A 17298-nucleotide genomic window follows, 5' to 3' on the forward strand; every position below is an offset into this window, starting at 1 on the left:
AAGAATGCTGCCAATTTATCCTAATAGCATGCAAAGATCAAGTGCAGCTTCACTGTGTTCCTGAAGTGTGTATTACCTACCAATCATTGACGGTGTATTCGATTGGGAGTAAGTTCAGTTTGACATTCTAGGCATCTGAGAACGTATTAAACAGGTATGGAGAGAGAATGCCCCCCTGCTGAAGCCCGTTTAGGGAGCCGAAGGTGTACGATAATACGTTACCCCATTTGACTCAGAATTGCTGTGTGGAGAACCAGCAATGTAAAATGCCACTTAGATACAGGGGTGTGCCCTTTTTATGCAGCTGAGGTAGTTTGCTCTGTCAAATGCTTTTCTCACATCTACAAAACAAAGGAAAACAGGAGAGGCTGATGATAGGTAGTAGTTCAGCAATTCTTTCGGTATGTAGATGCTATTGATAGTGTCATTGTCTGTGACACATTGCCTCAAACAGTAATACCTAATTTGAAATGCACAATGCAATGATAGTTCAGATCTAAGAATCTAAGATGACAAACCTCTAGATCATCGCAGTCGACGGGATGCAAACAACCTTATTTGCTTACATTTGAAATGTTATTGGAGCGATAATTAATTCTGGTAGTACAGGAAGAACTGAATGAAATTGCTGCTTTGATAAGATTATGCTATCTTAGAATGCATGTAACCCCAAGAATTTTTGTAGAGTAATTGACAGTCAGAACTTGCCCCTTTTGAGACAATATCATGCGGATGGTCTGAATTTCACACCAGAGATTAATTATGGTGAACTGTAGTTTTCTCTGAAAATTAAAACCAAATCCAAGCACTTTACCTTCCACCAAGATATCATATGTTGCTGAAAAGCAAGATTGAAGATGGTCATTTTTCAAAGTTATTAATCTATGGTAGATATAAATATTCAAAGGTGACACTACACATGTAAATAAAGGATCGTTCATCAAGCTTTCAAGTTCTCTCCTCAGCTTTGCTCCAACCCCCTTTTTATTTCATCACAGTCACAGTCATCAATACATGCCTGTAACAATATTTTAATGCACCTTTACACACGGATGTTTAATTATTTCTCTCCAATCCAAGATCTCGTACTTTCTACTTAAATTTCCTTGGGTCCAGTACCTTCAGTTGTGCACTGTCACTTACACTGTCTGGCTCTAGTCCTACTTGCAAATGTACTGCTGATTTATGAAAATTTGGTCTGGTGACCTAGCATTGGAACTGATGTATCTATCCATAAGAGATTGGAAGGGGAGTGAGTCTATTAGTAAGGGATGAAGTGAGTGACACACCTAACAGATAATGGGAACCACTAATCACCACTACCTCATTCCCAAAACAACATAAGATAGATGCAGTTTTCATGTATGTCCAGGTGGCTTATGCATTGTTGAGACAACCATACTACTTTTGCTTGTTAACAAAGACAAAGTGAGCCTGGGGACACACATTTAAGAAAAACAGGTTTGTCTAAAAAAATATCCTTATGTTACAGAAAATCTGTTCTCCATATGGAGGCAATAATCTTAACAAATTGTAATGGTAGTGGTAAAAGATAAAATCAGTTGATCATTGTGCAACAGGACATTGAAATGAAAGTATGCACTAAGTAAAAATTAATTTATTAAACACATTCAACGTAAAAAATACAAATACCTTACAGCACCTATCCAAGCTGGCAAAGGGTACTGGGATGGGCAACTTACCACAGTCTGTAACTACACCCTAGCTACTGGGGTAATCCCTCCTTTCGACCCCCTAATGGTGAAGTACTGGTACTACATTAGATAAGAGAAAAGAAGGATAAGATTAAGAAACAAATCTAACACAATTCCAAATATATAACTTTAGACCGTATAATTGCAAGTTTTTCAAATCACACATAAATACAAACATACAATGGTAAGGAAAATAAAACACACGCACACTTCCCTAGTCAGTCATTCTCCTGTTTTCTCTCTCTAGCATAGCTGGGTCAAAGAGAAAGTAAGAGGTTTAAAATTCAAGAAATGTCAGAAAATACTTAAAACAATCACAACACCTCATACCCTCGAGAGGAGAGAAGGGGATATGCAATAAGAAGTGGTATTCACTACAGCAAGAGTAAAGAATAATCAAGTTTACTTTCAACTAGTATAACATAAAATAATGAGGTAAAATCTCTTTCAACTACAATTAGTGAGGCCCACACCTGGAAGTGCTGGTGAAACGTTCGTTCTCTGTGAGAATTTCCATAAAATGTCAGAACTATCATTGTAAACAGGTACAACACAGGAAGAAGAACAAAAATTCCCGATAACAAGGAAACAAAACAAGACAGTCCTACTATCAAACAATATAAAAGGCACTCAAATTTCATACCTTTAATTCATGTATAAAAAAGGTAAAAGATGATATAATAGAAAATATATCTGTTGAAAAATACTCACTTCACCCATACTGACGCTCAGTGAACTGTCACCTATACAATTACAATTAAAACCGAGCTACTAAATTAACAAAGTCGAATCCATAATGCTATTTTCCATTTTTAATTCCAGAGAAACATACTACAATCATAATAAGATAATAAAATAAACTGTGTACCACATGCAATCTATTACAATCTATAATGTATCACATTCAACCAGTTCACCATAAATACTTAAGAATTCTTGTTGTCATTCCTAAATGCACCATGGACATCCTAATTTAGGACTGGCATAAATCCATGGCGAAAAGTGACAAATTTCTGTATCATACCTGAGTGTGAGGGGACTAAATGGGTTTCTATTTTCATCTCGTAAGATGCAAATCAGAAACCTTGCAACATAATCCTCTAAGAAACACAAAAGACATTCTAGACTGATATCAGTCTTTAGTGAGCTTGCAATTATGAAAAAAACAATTAAAATACAAATAATAAAAGTACCATTTACAGCTCAAAACTGCAAATAATACAATCCGAAAGGAAGTGTATATATATACATATGAATGATTTTCCCACTACAATATATTTCAAAATCTTCTCTTTTGGCTCCATCACATGCGCAATATCAGGCAAAATCCCGTAAACACCCTCCCTCCTTATTATCTACTTTTTCCTCTCTCCACCCTAAGCTTGATAACTAAACACCCGTTTCAATAAGATTTGGTTCTTGGTTTTCACATATCCTGAAGGTTCCAGATCACTGCATGAACCTTACACAGTCAAAATGTAATGCAGTTAAGAATTTTTCCTCTCACAAATGGCGTCTTCCCGGTCACGCCCAACACAAGCATATCACCTTATTGCACAGCTTGGCAAAACCCTTAACTGTCCATCAGCTATTTGGGGCAATTCTACCAACTACTTTGGCCAACTCTGTAACATAGTAGTTATATTAGCATAATTTTACAATTCAACAAATATTATAACTTTATTACAAATGGAAGATATGATGTTTCATATAGGGTAACACTGCTACCAAATTACATGATATTGATATCGAAAGAATATTACAGTACTATAAAAGGCGCCTTCTAAAAATCACCTTTGCTTGCCAATCCGATTCTGGGTTTCAGCACTGGTGCAAATAGTATCACCAACAAACAAACAAAACAAACAAAAAACTGAATCTGATTCAGTTTGAGCACTGCTGTAACTCTATCCATTCCAAATGAATCTAATTCTGTACAAGTTAAATATGTACAGCCGTTTGATACCCAGATCCGGATTTCACTAAATAGTTAAGCTGAGGTTGGTAACCAATATTCATCATTTTGTGAATAGAATGCGCCTAAAGTTTTGTTAAATAGCTAACCACAACTCTTCATTGGCATGAGTGATGATGCTTGTAAATGTGTCCCTGAAGCTGGTGCCTTCTGCTTCAGGTCCTGCTGAAGCATCTTGGAGCACCAGCATCAATGACAGTTGTAGTTTATTATACAAACTACATAGATAAATCGTTGAAGACAATTACATGTTCATATGAAAAAATTGAAAAAGAAAATATGTTTCTTTTATATCTACTACATATAAACTAATTCCTCTAGTAAGGGGGAATTCTTCCCTCTTTCAACCAAGTCTACATTCGATTGATTTTGCTTAAAAGAATAAGATTCTCTTTTTAAAGATAAACTCTGAAAAAGTGTTAATATTTGAAAAAGGCAGAATACGGAACTGATTTTTTTGTAGAATAATCACAGTTAAAACCATCCTATATATCTGCTAGACACAAGAACTTGGTTTTGAATTTATGCCCGAAAACACACAAGGAGCTTCCATCTCACATGTTTGTCCAGCATTTTGCAAACTGGGAGGCAGTGAAGAGGGAATGAATTGGACAAAACAATTCTCTCGCCAACATATTTTCTTGCGAGGCTTGTCACAGGCAACAGTCTGCATCTTGCTTGTACTGTACTGAGCAAAGCAAGATTCATTTACAAACATGCAAGATGTAAGATCTCTCAAGCGTGTTTAGGGCCAAAAAGGGCTTCAAGATATTCCACTCTTACTAGAGTGTTGATTTCAGGAAGAGGTCACAGAATAATCCTTTGTAAGATGAGCCTCTATATCTACCCTGCAAATAGGGCACCTTTTATTTGTGGCTAGCCACTGATCAACACATTCTATGTGGAATAGATGCATGCATGGAAGTCTCCTAACGTCCTCATCCTCTTCAAATTCTGAGAGGCAAATTGTACACTTCTCCAAACCATCATCTGTAATGTCTCCACGCTTAATCTGCAAATAATCAGACAATTACAAACATGATTAGGCTTCAAAGGTAAATTATAGCAATAAGACTAATAGCTAATTTTAGATTCTTATCATTAATACACTCTCACAATTTAAGGCTGATTTTCCAGGTTAAAAATATATACTACCACAAAGTATAAATTGATCACAAACATTGGGTAACATGGCATTTATTCATATGAAAACTAATAGGAATTTAAATAGTGAGAGATGTAAAGGAAATGCATCATTCCTGTGGAGATAGTAAGATATTTAAAAGATGATTTTTCATAAACATAATAGTAATAGGTAATTTGGATATTTTAATTACTGTATAAACACAGTCCGGTCCCGAATTACGCGTGTTCGAATTGTGCGATTCCCCTTTCATGCGGTTGCTAGTTCTCAAAAATAGATTTTCTGTATCTGCGAAGCCATTTAAATTCTGAGAGTCAAGCGCTGAAAAAACATATCAAATCTATTGTCTTTTCCAGTATTTTAGATGTGGGGGGGGAGGGTTGAGGGTTTGCTGGTATCTGAGAGAAGGGGTGGGGGGAATGCTTGGAGGAAAAAAACTATTATTCCTCCATGGAGGAATGCGAGAGAAAGATTTAAAAGATTTACTGCTCAGCCATTGGCTAAGACTGAAGGCTCTGACTCACACATTTGTGACGTATCATTCAGATCTGCAAAGTGTATTCTGATCATCCGCATCATGAAGATTTGATAATATATTTTTGAAAATTACTAGCGAAAGTAATTAACAGAGAAGCAGATGTGTTTGTTTGTTTGTTTGAGAGAGAGAGAGAGAGAGAGAGAGAGAGAGAGAGAGAGAGAGAGAGAGAGAGAGAGAGAGAGAGAGAGAGAGAGAGAATCGTTCAATCTAAACTTTTCAAGAAATTGTAATTACATATCAAATTTTGAATTTTTGAGAGAGAGAGAGAGAGAGAGAGAAGAGAGAGAGAGAGAGAGAGAGAATCATTCAATCTAAACTTTTCAAAAAACTGTCATTTAATGTTGAATTTTCAATTTTTTTCATTTTCTTTTTCAAGAAATTGTAATTTCATATATTTTGAATTTTCATCAGTTCTTTTTTTCACTCATAACCAGGTTTGTTAGGCCTAATGGGAGTGAAGACACACATGATACGGTAGTCCCCAAAACCTCAAATGGTTCACAAAGCCTTCCTTCAGCAGAAGAACTCTTCACAGAAGATGAGATAGAGAAGTTTGAACTATTTTTGGCAGAGGATAGGTAGAGGAAATTCCATCCAAAAGGTTTTCTTAAAGGAAATGACTGTATCGTACAGTACACTTGCACCCAATGGTGGCATTGTTTACGTGTGAGTTTTCACCATTCTGTGTAATTTAAAACTTTTTCAAGTTATTAAAACCTTTTTCATGTTTTATTTATCCATAAAAACAATTTCATATTAGAAAAAATTACAGTACCTTACAAAGAAAGTATTGAAAATGGGTAGCACAAAAAAAAGTTTGACAGGTAAGTTGCCATTTGCCCCAGCCCTAATGGAATTATTACCATACGATATGTGTTTCAAAATCTGCGAATTTCCAATTCTGCGAGGCCATGGATTGACCAAATTCTCGCATAATTGGGGATCATACTTTATTAGTATTTTTTAACTTAGACTCTAAAATAAAACCCAAAACAATAGTAATTATAATTATTTATAATAAAAACAAATGAATTAATGAATAAACGTATTAACTTCCATATAAACACGTACTGGACAATTTCAAGAATGAAAAATTAAAACTAATAACATTTTTTAGTAACTTCATGTATGTACCTTTGATCTGAATAAAAAGTTGAGAATGTATTAGGACAAAAACTTACTGCACTACCTATGGATAAGGTTAATGGTAATTTTTGGATTTATATGTAAAAATATACTGTGTTAGATTTAAATCTCAGAAATAGAATCGATCATAACTATGTATTTAGTAATACCGTAGTTTGTAAATATAACTTGAGTGACATAAATGTTTTTCCTTCATATAATTTCTCCTATACCATAAAAAAAATGTTCATAAAAGTCTCCCTAAACCTAGATATTCAAACCAGGCAACTTCATTACGAAAGCTATTAATTGCTGATTTTAATTCAGGATAAACTTTTAAAAGTTACTGTTAAGACAAACAATGATGAATCATTAAACAGGAAAATAGTGTAATAAATTCTGCTACATCATAATCATCTTGTTTTGATGTTAATACTCTATATACATACCACACTGCTCTGATTATTTTAGATGAATTGTTGCCTTACGAGATACACACTGCGTAATGACTCTCATTTAGAAATATGCTATACAAATAAAACTATTAAATTAAATTATGGTAACTTTGTTAAAATACTAAAATTCTGTTTAATAAACACATTAAATTTGACAAAATATATAGACCAAATTTAATCTAATTTCTTACAGAATAATCCCTTAATATAAAAATACATTTAGGTGTACAGATGAATTGGTATCAGCAAGCAATATATAAAAATACATTAAGGTATATAAATGATAAATTTACAATGGAATAATAGATACATCTCGGATATTAATGTAACATATACTAGAAATGTAGATTTCTAACTAAAGTTTATGACGGAAGATGATTTTAATCTTGTAATATTATGTCTGAACACTTCCTACTCTAATACAACACTATACAAGCACATCTGGGTCATCGAAAGCATTCTGGTGCCCACAAGAACATAGCTGACACTACCACACAGGAAGGACATATCCAAGCCACCTTCATCTATACGTATTTCATTATCACCTGTAAATCCTGAACTCCCATAATTTCCCTCATGGTATCATTTCTCACTCTTCCTGCCACTAGATTCCTAACATTCTTCAAAAACATTTATTCTCTAACTAACACCTTTACCGTATGGTTTCACTGTAATACCAAACACTTGGTGATGATGATACCGACAACAGAAAACACAACTCACCTTCTTGTACTTATGAGGAAAAGTATTTCGTTCTATAGTGTTTTGAGTTGCTCCACGAGTCACAACAGGGAGGCGTCGATGTTCAACAAAGCGCATATAATCCTCTAATCTTGGGAAAGACCCACGTTGGAATAGTGGCAACTGAAAGACAAAAACATTAACAATCAAGGGAATTCAAGGATATCAGGAAGCTAGCGCTCACAATACTTTGAAATCCACATTTCAACAATATATTTCCCATGAGGGTTAATACTTTATTATAATCTTTCTTACCAAACAACTGAGCTAATTCAATTAGCTCTCATATGGCTGGCCTGAAGGATGGGTCTTTATTAATAATAAAATCTAGATCTTATCTATTAAAATGCATTTCTTTAAAAATTTTGCAACTCTGCTAATTGAAAATGGAGAATTCACACATTTCTTTAAATGATTTGATACCAAAAACCTGACATTCATTGTTAATCATTTCTTGGATATTCACACAAATAATGATCACTGCTGGTGGAACTTTACATTCTGTACAAACAGAGATTGGATTTTCTAGGTGAGTCAAAACTATATACTGCTTTGTCTTCAGTGGTGGTTTGCTCTCTGTATTAACCAACTACAAATATTACCATTAAAATCAAGAAAACATTCAAATTTAACAGATACCCCTTAAAATGCATCCTGTCCAAAGGGCAGCTTGGCAAAAGGCATTAATAATGTACTTGACACATACAATGTCTGACAGGCTAAGGTGTTACTGTGTTATTTCTACAATTACTACTAAATTATTTTCCTGAACAGCTACAGTTCACCTCTGTGTAAATATATATGGAACCTTTCCACACTGAAAATCCTATGCAACAAAAAGCTTTATCCCAGCTTCAATCTGTCATCTACCTAAAATCTTTCAGAGAAAACCCTTACTTGAGGTATGTATGTGAGTCTTGGAGGTGGAGGAAGCTCTGGTGTAAGGGCTGGAGGCAAAGATAAATCAAGAGGCAGCTGGGAACCTCCACCAATATTTATGTGCAGACCTGGGACTGGTAAATGCCTGGGATCACCTGTAGCCGCTGCGGCAGCTGCTGCCGCTGCAGCCGCAGCAGCTGCTGCAGCCGTTGGTATTGACGGCATTGAAACGTGAGCTGGAGGAACTGCTCCACCATACAGATGACCATACATTCCAGCACCATCACTGAAAAGACATTAAAATACATATAAATACCATTCAGAATTGTTTTTACAGAATAAAAAGATCCTTGTAGCTTTCCTAATTTCCTCATTTTTCATGATGATGTGGTTGGTCATGCATGTTCATCTTCAGATAGAAAATAAATAGGTATGTCCAACAACACTGTAATAAAAAAACTAGAAAGTTAGAAAAACTATAAGGGTTCCAACCTACAAAGGCAACTCCCACTCTCAGCAAGACTGATTTTAGTGTTGGCTTAATTTGCATATATGTACTCAAATTCATGTACCATCATGAAAACTGTTGTTATTGCTGATAATTATGGTAGTGGCATATCTTGCATAACGAAGGCTCCACTTACAAAATTATTCAGTACTGACCCCCAACAGCAACAAACACATTTATAATGTCCAACTAAACACACCATGCCCGGGCAGTTCTGCGTAGGTGGTACCACTAACCATCTCAGCAACTGCCAGCCACAGTATGCAATAGCGTTAAATGGTGTTTGCAAAGCTGTGAGGCCATCTCATATTTATTTTTCTGTAAAAGAAATCTATTGAGATGGCTTTGTCCATCTGTTCAGACCTTTTCTTACTGCCCTCAGATTTTAAAAACTACAGAGGCCAGAGGGGTGCAAATTGGTATGCTGATCATCCATTGCCCAATCATCAATCATAGTAAATAGTAGCCCTCTATCCTTAGTGGTTTTTATTCTATTCAAGTTAAATTTAGCCATAATCGTGTGTCTGGCAATGCTATAGGACAGGACACCACCTGGCCATGGCTGAAAGTTTCAAGGGCCAGGACTCATACAGCATTATATGCTGTACAGAAACCTTGATTGCTTCAGATCATTTTTTTACGAAGCATTAATTTTGCGTTCTCTTGCAAAATACCTCCTAAAGCCTGAGGAAAGGCAAAGAAAGATTTAATGGTTCTTGTGCTTCATCTCATTGTGGAAGTGATTAAGCATACTGATTAAGGAAAATGAATTAAGCATACTGATAAGGAAAATGAAATGACATGCATTAGTTCAACATATCGGAATTTACTGAGAGATAATCTAGGCCCAAAAATAAAAGAATTTGAGAGCAGCTGAAATCACTAATGCCAAAGTAATTTCTTTTACCAGGTCTCCATTAGGGAAAATGAACAAATCTGCTCACATGGAAAAATGGACGTATGAAACTTGGTACGTATTCCTTAAAGTTACCTTATTCTTCAGAAGAAAGCAGTTAGTTTGTTCAAGACAAAGAAGAAAAAAGGCAAAGGAATATAATACCAAAGGAGCTGAAAAATTAGAATATGATATTGTTATGATACAATAAAGTTTGTTCATACTTACCTGGCAGATATATATATAGCTGTATATCTGAAGTCCGACAGAATTTAAAAACTTCCGACACACGCAGTGGTCGGCCAGGTGGGGTTTAGTACCCATTCCCGCCCGCTGGGAGGCGGGTATCAGGAACCATTCCCATTTCTATTTCATAATTTTTATTTCCACTGTCCCCTGAGGGGAGGTGGGTGGGTACTTGATTATATATATCTGCCAGGTAAGTATGAACAAACTTTATTGTATCATAACAATATCATTTTGTTCATGAAACTTTACCTGTCAGATATATATAGCTGAATCCCACCTTTGGAGGTGGGAAGGGACAGAATAGAAGGATTTTAGGAAACAAATGCATGCAGGATGATTTACATCTTGGTTCCACCTGTTAGCATAGCTGGCTTCGTGGTTACTGCCACGTAAGTCTGCTTGTTTGCTACTAGAGTTGCCAGCGAGGAGTAGACCTATATAGCTGGTGCACTCCAGATGATCTGTCAACAGGGGCGAGACCACGACGTGACTAGACCAGTATTGACCATACCATGAGGGCTAAAGAAAATAAATATATATATATATATCACCACCTGACCAACCTAGCCAAAGTTAAGGTGTTTTAACTAAGGCTTAAGAGTTAAGAAGTCGCCGTTGTCGGCGACTCAACTAAATTAAGAGCTCTTCCTAACCATTTTCTACAGGATAGGATGAGTGGTACTTCTTGCCCCCAAGATTGTGTCTGCAGACACGTATGGCCCTAGCGAGCAGCCAAGATCTCATATGCCATCTTCACATCTCGCAGGGAGTGTGAAGTGAACACAGAGTTGCTTCGCTAAAACATGGTACTCAGGATGTTACTGAGTGCCATGCTCTATTGAAATGCTTCCGAGGCCGCGCCCTCACCTCGTGAGCATTTAGATAAAAAGATTTCAAATCTTTGTGCAGACACCAATGAAGAGCATTTTTGAAAGAACGATCCTTAACACTAAAGCCAGGGTGTTCTTCGATATGGGCAAGTCTGGTCTTTTTTCGGAACACTGCAGATTGCCCGAATGACTTTCGACTTTCTTGAGTTTTATGTAGATAAAACTTGAGAGACCCGACAGGGCACAGGACTCTCTCTGGCTCCTGCCCCACTAACTTGTGCCATCCTTGCTTCCAAGCTCCTGGCCCAAGGACAAAACGGGTTTCCATTCTTAGGCCACAACGGAAGGCTTAGAGAGCACACCGCCTTGTCTTCTCTAAAGCCAAAACTGTGACGATGGCTTAAAAGTTTCACTAACCCTCTTTGTCGTATCTAGGGTGGTTAGAAGAAGGCCTTCCTGATCACATGCAAAAAGTTAACAGGTAGGAGAGGTTCGAAATGCTTTAACATCAAGAACTTCAGACTACGTCTAAGTTCCATATTGAAAGCTTCGATCTGGACATGCACAGTCAGTCCGTCTGTACTAAAGTCAGGTGACCGACCAGTTGACCAGTCAGACGAATCAAGGACAGCAAGGCTGTACCCTGAAGACCATAAGGCACTATTCTTCGCTGAAGAATGAGTGTCTGGACTGCCTGGGCGATTCAATCTAAGCAAACCTTGGGGGTGTATCAACACAACCCAACGTCGTCAGCGAATCAACTGACTCGAGCTTCTGGTGCCAGGAGAAAGGAGCGAGAAACAAAAAGGGCGATTCAGTCCCGAAGGAAGAATGCCTGACAGTCCAACCTGGTCTCATGTTACACGATCATCGGGGGTGTATAAACGCAACTGACTTCGTCAACAAGAAACTCAGGGCTACTATATGTCGCCTGATCTCGCACGAGTGTCTGACTCCGAGAAAACAGTGAGACAAAAAGTAGATGGTGAGCGAGTTTCGAGATCCACGAAACTCAAAAATCGTGAAGGGCTTTGTTGTTTGACAGACGCAAATCTCTGAGCCCAAAGGCCGTCAACAACATATTTGCATATTCTTTAATAGTTGTGACTGCCAGCTTATCCCCATTCTTCAGACGGAAAAGGAAGACGGTAATCTTATTCCTGTCAACCTCTCGATAGTCTGAACGTAGTCAGACTCAGAGCGGAGAGGTTATAGGTACCTTTCGAGTTAGAGTAGACCGACTCTCTCGGAAAGGTCCTTGGAAAGTGAACTAGGAAATATGTGACCTCTGTGAATCCAGGATTCTGAAGGCCAACATGGGGCGATCAGCGTCATTGTCGCTCCCTGTGACGTCATAAATCCTCTTATTACATTTCCTAAGCGATTGAAAAAGGGGAAAAAAGAGACTAAACATCCATCCCCGTTCAATATCATAGGATGGCGTTTATGGTACTGATCCCGGATCGAGAATAAGGGAGCAGAGAAGAAGCCGCCTCTTCGTCCTCAACATATCGAAGAGAAGAAATGAAAGGGCGTCCCTAAGTCTACACAACTCTCACTTACTTCTAAAGAAAGATTCCACTCGGAAGTGAATAGTTGCTGCCGTGTCGATCGAGACATTTCGTACGGACTTTTGCAATCCTGTAACGAACCTGTAGAGGATCGTTACATTTTACGCCTGTTGTTATAATAGGCTCTTTCTCGTAAACTCGAACAAGGACCGAGAGAAGATACTTCTTAAGATATGAGAGAGCTGTGGAATATCAGAGTTGATCTGGACCACTGTTCCCAAAAACTCGTTTCGAGGACTGGAGGGACTACCGAATCGCTTTTTACTTCTTTCAGATTAAGATCCAGGACATCTGAAACCCTATCCAGATGTCTGGCACCTTCTTTCTATCACCTCAGGTGATAGACGCACTGAGAGATGTTCAGAATCATTGCTAGATCTTGAATAATATTTCAGTTTCCCGGTAGAAAAAACTGTGGTCTGAATTGCAGTCTATTCGGGGAAACAAACTTCTTCAGGAAGGAAATGTCCCCAGCAAGCTCATCCATTCCCTCCCCGAGTATGCTTACTTCCCTAAATAAGGCTGCGCTTTGCCTAAGCAGGAGAGCAAATAAAGTGCAATGTTGCGGGTAGACTCGTAGTTCCATACCGTGCGGTACGAGCACCGAAAGGATTAAGAGATAACTCTGTTGAACATAGTAAGCAAAACGAATGCAACGTTTTATTCATTCACGTAAGAATCCCCTCAATCTTAGGCTAAAGTCCGTGATTGTAGGACAGAGATACAGTTAGTCATCAATCCCGCAGGAGAGACGTAACCGTCAGCACAGAGATACGGTTAGTCAGTCAATCCCGCAGGAGAGAGAGACGTAACCTACCGCGCATGACAGCGCACGATCTGTCACTGAATACTGGCTCGGTTGGACTGGAGGACAGACAGCGTGACAGCAGCAGCAAGCAGCTTACGAACGTCGTCTCTTAACTTTATGTCTGGGTTGCCAGCTACCCTATTCTACGAAGAAATAGGTCCGTTATTTTTTGAGCAGAAAGACTCTCAAGCTGGTATATTTAAGCGAAAGAGAAAACGCTAAATATATAGATGCGTTTGTGGTCGTCAGAACACTACCATACAACGGTAAAAGATAAATCGGAAACTCCTGTTAGGCTGCAGGGAGTAACGTTAAATGTCCTTAAAATAGACAACAGACCTCTCGGTTTGCCATCCGAAGAGGTAACTACAGCAAGCGTATATTGACTTTTGAAGCCAACCAGAAGTAAAATAACGCAAGGCAAAAATGAAATTATATCACAATTAAAGTTTGTTCCTACTTACCTGGCAGACATATATATAGCTGAATTCGGAAATACAGCTACATACATATCTGACAGGCAAGTTTCATGAACAAAACTTAAGAGAATCGAAGCAGTCAGCTCAAGCTTCTTATGTTATTGGACATAAGCGTTCATTGACGTAGTCTACAAGTCTATTTCTTCCTTGTACGAGTCTGCGAATGACGAATGAGAGCTCTTCCGAATCTTGTCGATAAGAGCTTATTCGCTTACGCAATATCAAGTTAATGAGATGTTTGTCATGAGAACTAACCCATTTACGGGACAAAGAGATATTTTGTCAAAGAGGGATACCCACTTACTTGACAAAACGAAAGTATATTGTCAATGGGGGAAAGTCACTGATTGACAAAACGTAATCCAGGGAGTCGAGCATTTAATTTTTCCGATTCCCGTCTCAACAACGAGGAAGGGGCAAGAATCCTGTTAAGAAGACTGGGCTTACGGCAAGTAGGACGACGATGTTCAATTCGGCAGCGTAGTCCCGACTAGAAACTAACAAAATCTATCATCTGAAAAACCCTTCAGATGGGCTAAAAAGCTTGGAAAATTATCCTGGGAAAGAGGAAGAAACTCTCCAACCAGCTTCCTCTCCCGTATCACAACTAATGCCTGCTAAAGCTTAAAATTATTGGCAGTATGGCAAAGGAAGTCCTGTCTTGCGCTTTCCTGAAGAGCGTCCTTTTGATGAGTGCCTTTGCAAGAATCCTACTGAACGTTGCCGAGAGTCCTGACGTGCAGGACATCGAGCCTTACATAACCCGTAACTGCCTTAGCGCAAAGTCTTGACTGCGGTAGTGGCAACTTAAATTTATTGGCAGAATGGCAAAGGTTGCGGTAGAGCAAACGAGATCTTCCTTAACTCCATCCACCTATGCGAAAAGCAATATTAATTGACAGAGACCTCTTGAATTCACGAAACCCGATGTCTTGCTGGGTTCGAAGAAGAAGTTGTCTGTTCACTTTAAGCTTCCTCCGAAGCACTGCCTACTTCACATTCTTTGCAGGTGAGGTAGAAGGTATCACCGAAGGTAGAGGTAAAATTCTTTAGGCCCAAATCTGAAACAAGAGCTTGAAGAGTTCAACAGAAACGTTCAGCCAGGCGACACACCTGGCGTGCGCTGGTGCACGCTCGGCGTCCACTGGAGCGCGCTCGGCGTCCACTGGGAGCTCCTCGGCGTCCACTGGAGCACGCTCGGCGTCCACTGGCGCGCACGGGGGGAGCGCGCTTGGCGTGCACTCGCGCGCGCCTGGAGTCCATCCGAGCGTCCCAGCGTCCGCTCTCAAAAGCTTCCTGCTACTATGACTTCTTTTTACGTATTTCTCGGTGGAAAGACGGACACGAGTTCAGGCGACGTTCGCCTTCTTACTTCTCACTGAAACGCATAACGAGAGAGAGAGAGGACGTGAAGCGTCCTCTTCTATAAAGCTTCTATTTAGAGGGCGCGAGTCCTTCCGAAAGCTCCAACCCCTGCACGGAGAGGACGCTTCGAGGACGAGAAGCAAACTTTCAGGATTCGTGCACGCGCACCGTTAGCACTTTGGCAGTCTGGGGATTTTCATCAGTAACTGCCGAAGGCACGCCAGATCGGTGGGGGTTCCTTGTAACCCTCCTTCGGCTTTCGACATGCTCCCCTCCCCAGGTCCTGGGAGTCAGCAGAGGTCCAGGCCTAGAGGCGGCCAACGAGGCGGGCCGATCTGACGCACCCTCCACTACACAAGGGGTATCACTGCACTTCTGCACTTCACTTTTACTCTCTAAAAGCAAGCACTTTCGATTCTAAGTTACGAATCGAAAGAGTATAAGAGAAAGGGCAATTCCTCTACAGACACTGCTTAGGGCCCGAAGGCAATACTGCAGGGTTAGGAGTAACATTACAGAAGTAGCACTTCACCAGCAATGAAGAAGAGCGAGCACCTCTCGTAGACATATTCATAGCCCGTAGGCCATACTACAGGGTTAGGCAAAATAAAGTCTACAGGAAGGTTAGCAGGTTCACTACCCTGACTTTTGTTACTGATTAATTGCGTACATACGAATCATACGTCTTCCTTACGGAATTAGACATGTTTACTGATTAATTGCGTACATACGAATCATACGTCTTCCTTACGGAATAGACAAAGTCTCACACTCCTTACATGACAAATCTCAACAAAGAAGGAAGACCCATACCCCTCGTACATACCAAGTGCGGATCTACCGAAGCTTTCGGTAGCCACACCCTATCTTTGCAGACACCCCGTCTGAAACTAGCCTAACTAGATTCAGATATTTTAAGCAAAAATGAATCAAATTCAATCAATTTAAGATAACGTATGCCTAGCCACAAATCCAAGTAAATAAATCAAAAGACAATTAGGATACTTAGGGCAATGAAGTTTCCAAAATCCTAAGACGGAGGTACTGAAAACAGGTGTTTTCAGCACCGGCGACAGAAAAATTATGAATAGAAAATGGGAATGGTTCCTGATACCCGCCCGTCCCAGCGGTCGGAAATGGGTACTAACCACCTGGCCGACCACTGCGTGTGTCGGAAGTTTTTAAAATTCTGTCGGACTTCAGAAAATACAGCTATATATATCTGACAGGTAAGTTTCATGAACAAATTAGTTAGTTATTGGCAGTTTGATCACCGTGAAATGACACTGACTACATAGCCTCAGAGTAAAACAGTACTTCTGCATATACAAAGCCACTGAAATAAAAAAAACAAACTTATAGTATTACGAAAGAGGAGAAGCAGTCTAGGGGACATAAGTATGGACAAGTTCACCCTAATGCACACTATCAATGTTGAAACTGTCAAAAGCTTACCAGTGCTTAAGGTGTAAACAGAGCTGAACTTTACATTTTTTTAATTGAAACCATTTTGCCTGGAAAACTCAAACAAAATTCCTTGATTATGTTGTGGATTATGTTTCCCCAAGCCAGTGGAAAATTTTATTATGAAAACAACATGAATAATGCTGGTTATCATTAACCAAGTGATTTTTTCTGTATGGAAACAATAGACTTTTTTTTAATGTGGAAACAGCATTCTTGTTGTGTTCCTTTAGAAAAATGCATGCAAAACTTAATGAATTTCATTGTACCCTGAAGCATCTATACAAATCTCTACACTGTAGATAGCAACTCTGAATCTGGAAGATTCATTAGATGAGCAGAATATCAAGAAGATATGGTGTATGGGAACACATGTTCTGGAGCTTTCAAACAAGCAACTCTTTTACAAAATTTGAACAGGCATTTTTGGTTTGGCTAAGAAGGTAAAATCTAAGTGGAAGAGGAGGATGTTGATGAAATCTTGGAATCTCATGAGCAAGATCTTACAACATAGGGAATTGATGCAATTAAAGCCATTGAAAATAAAGAAAGAAAAA

General features: G+C 38.9%; 1 protein-coding gene across 1 annotated transcript in view; it reads right to left on the reverse strand.

The window, feature by feature from the left end:
- Positions 1-1603: 1603 nt before the first annotated feature.
- The window catches only part of LOC135210130 (E3 ubiquitin-protein ligase Arkadia-like), a 61532-nt gene continuing 45837 nt past the window's right edge, over positions 1604-17298 (reverse strand). The window contains exons 4-6 of the mRNA XM_064242948.1: positions 8591-8858; positions 7676-7816; positions 1604-4702 (exon numbers count right to left, since the gene is read on the reverse strand). Of these exons, the coding sequence (XP_064099018.1) occupies positions 4487-4702; positions 7676-7816; positions 8591-8858 (625 nt within the window). The 3' untranslated portion in view covers positions 1604-4486. The remainder of the gene's footprint in view (positions 4703-7675; positions 7817-8590; positions 8859-17298) is intronic.

The sequence above is a fragment of the Macrobrachium nipponense genome, chromosome 39, assembly GCF_015104395.2.
Source record: "Macrobrachium nipponense isolate FS-2020 chromosome 39, ASM1510439v2, whole genome shotgun sequence".
NCBI lineage: Eukaryota > Metazoa > Arthropoda > Malacostraca > Decapoda > Palaemonidae > Macrobrachium > Macrobrachium nipponense.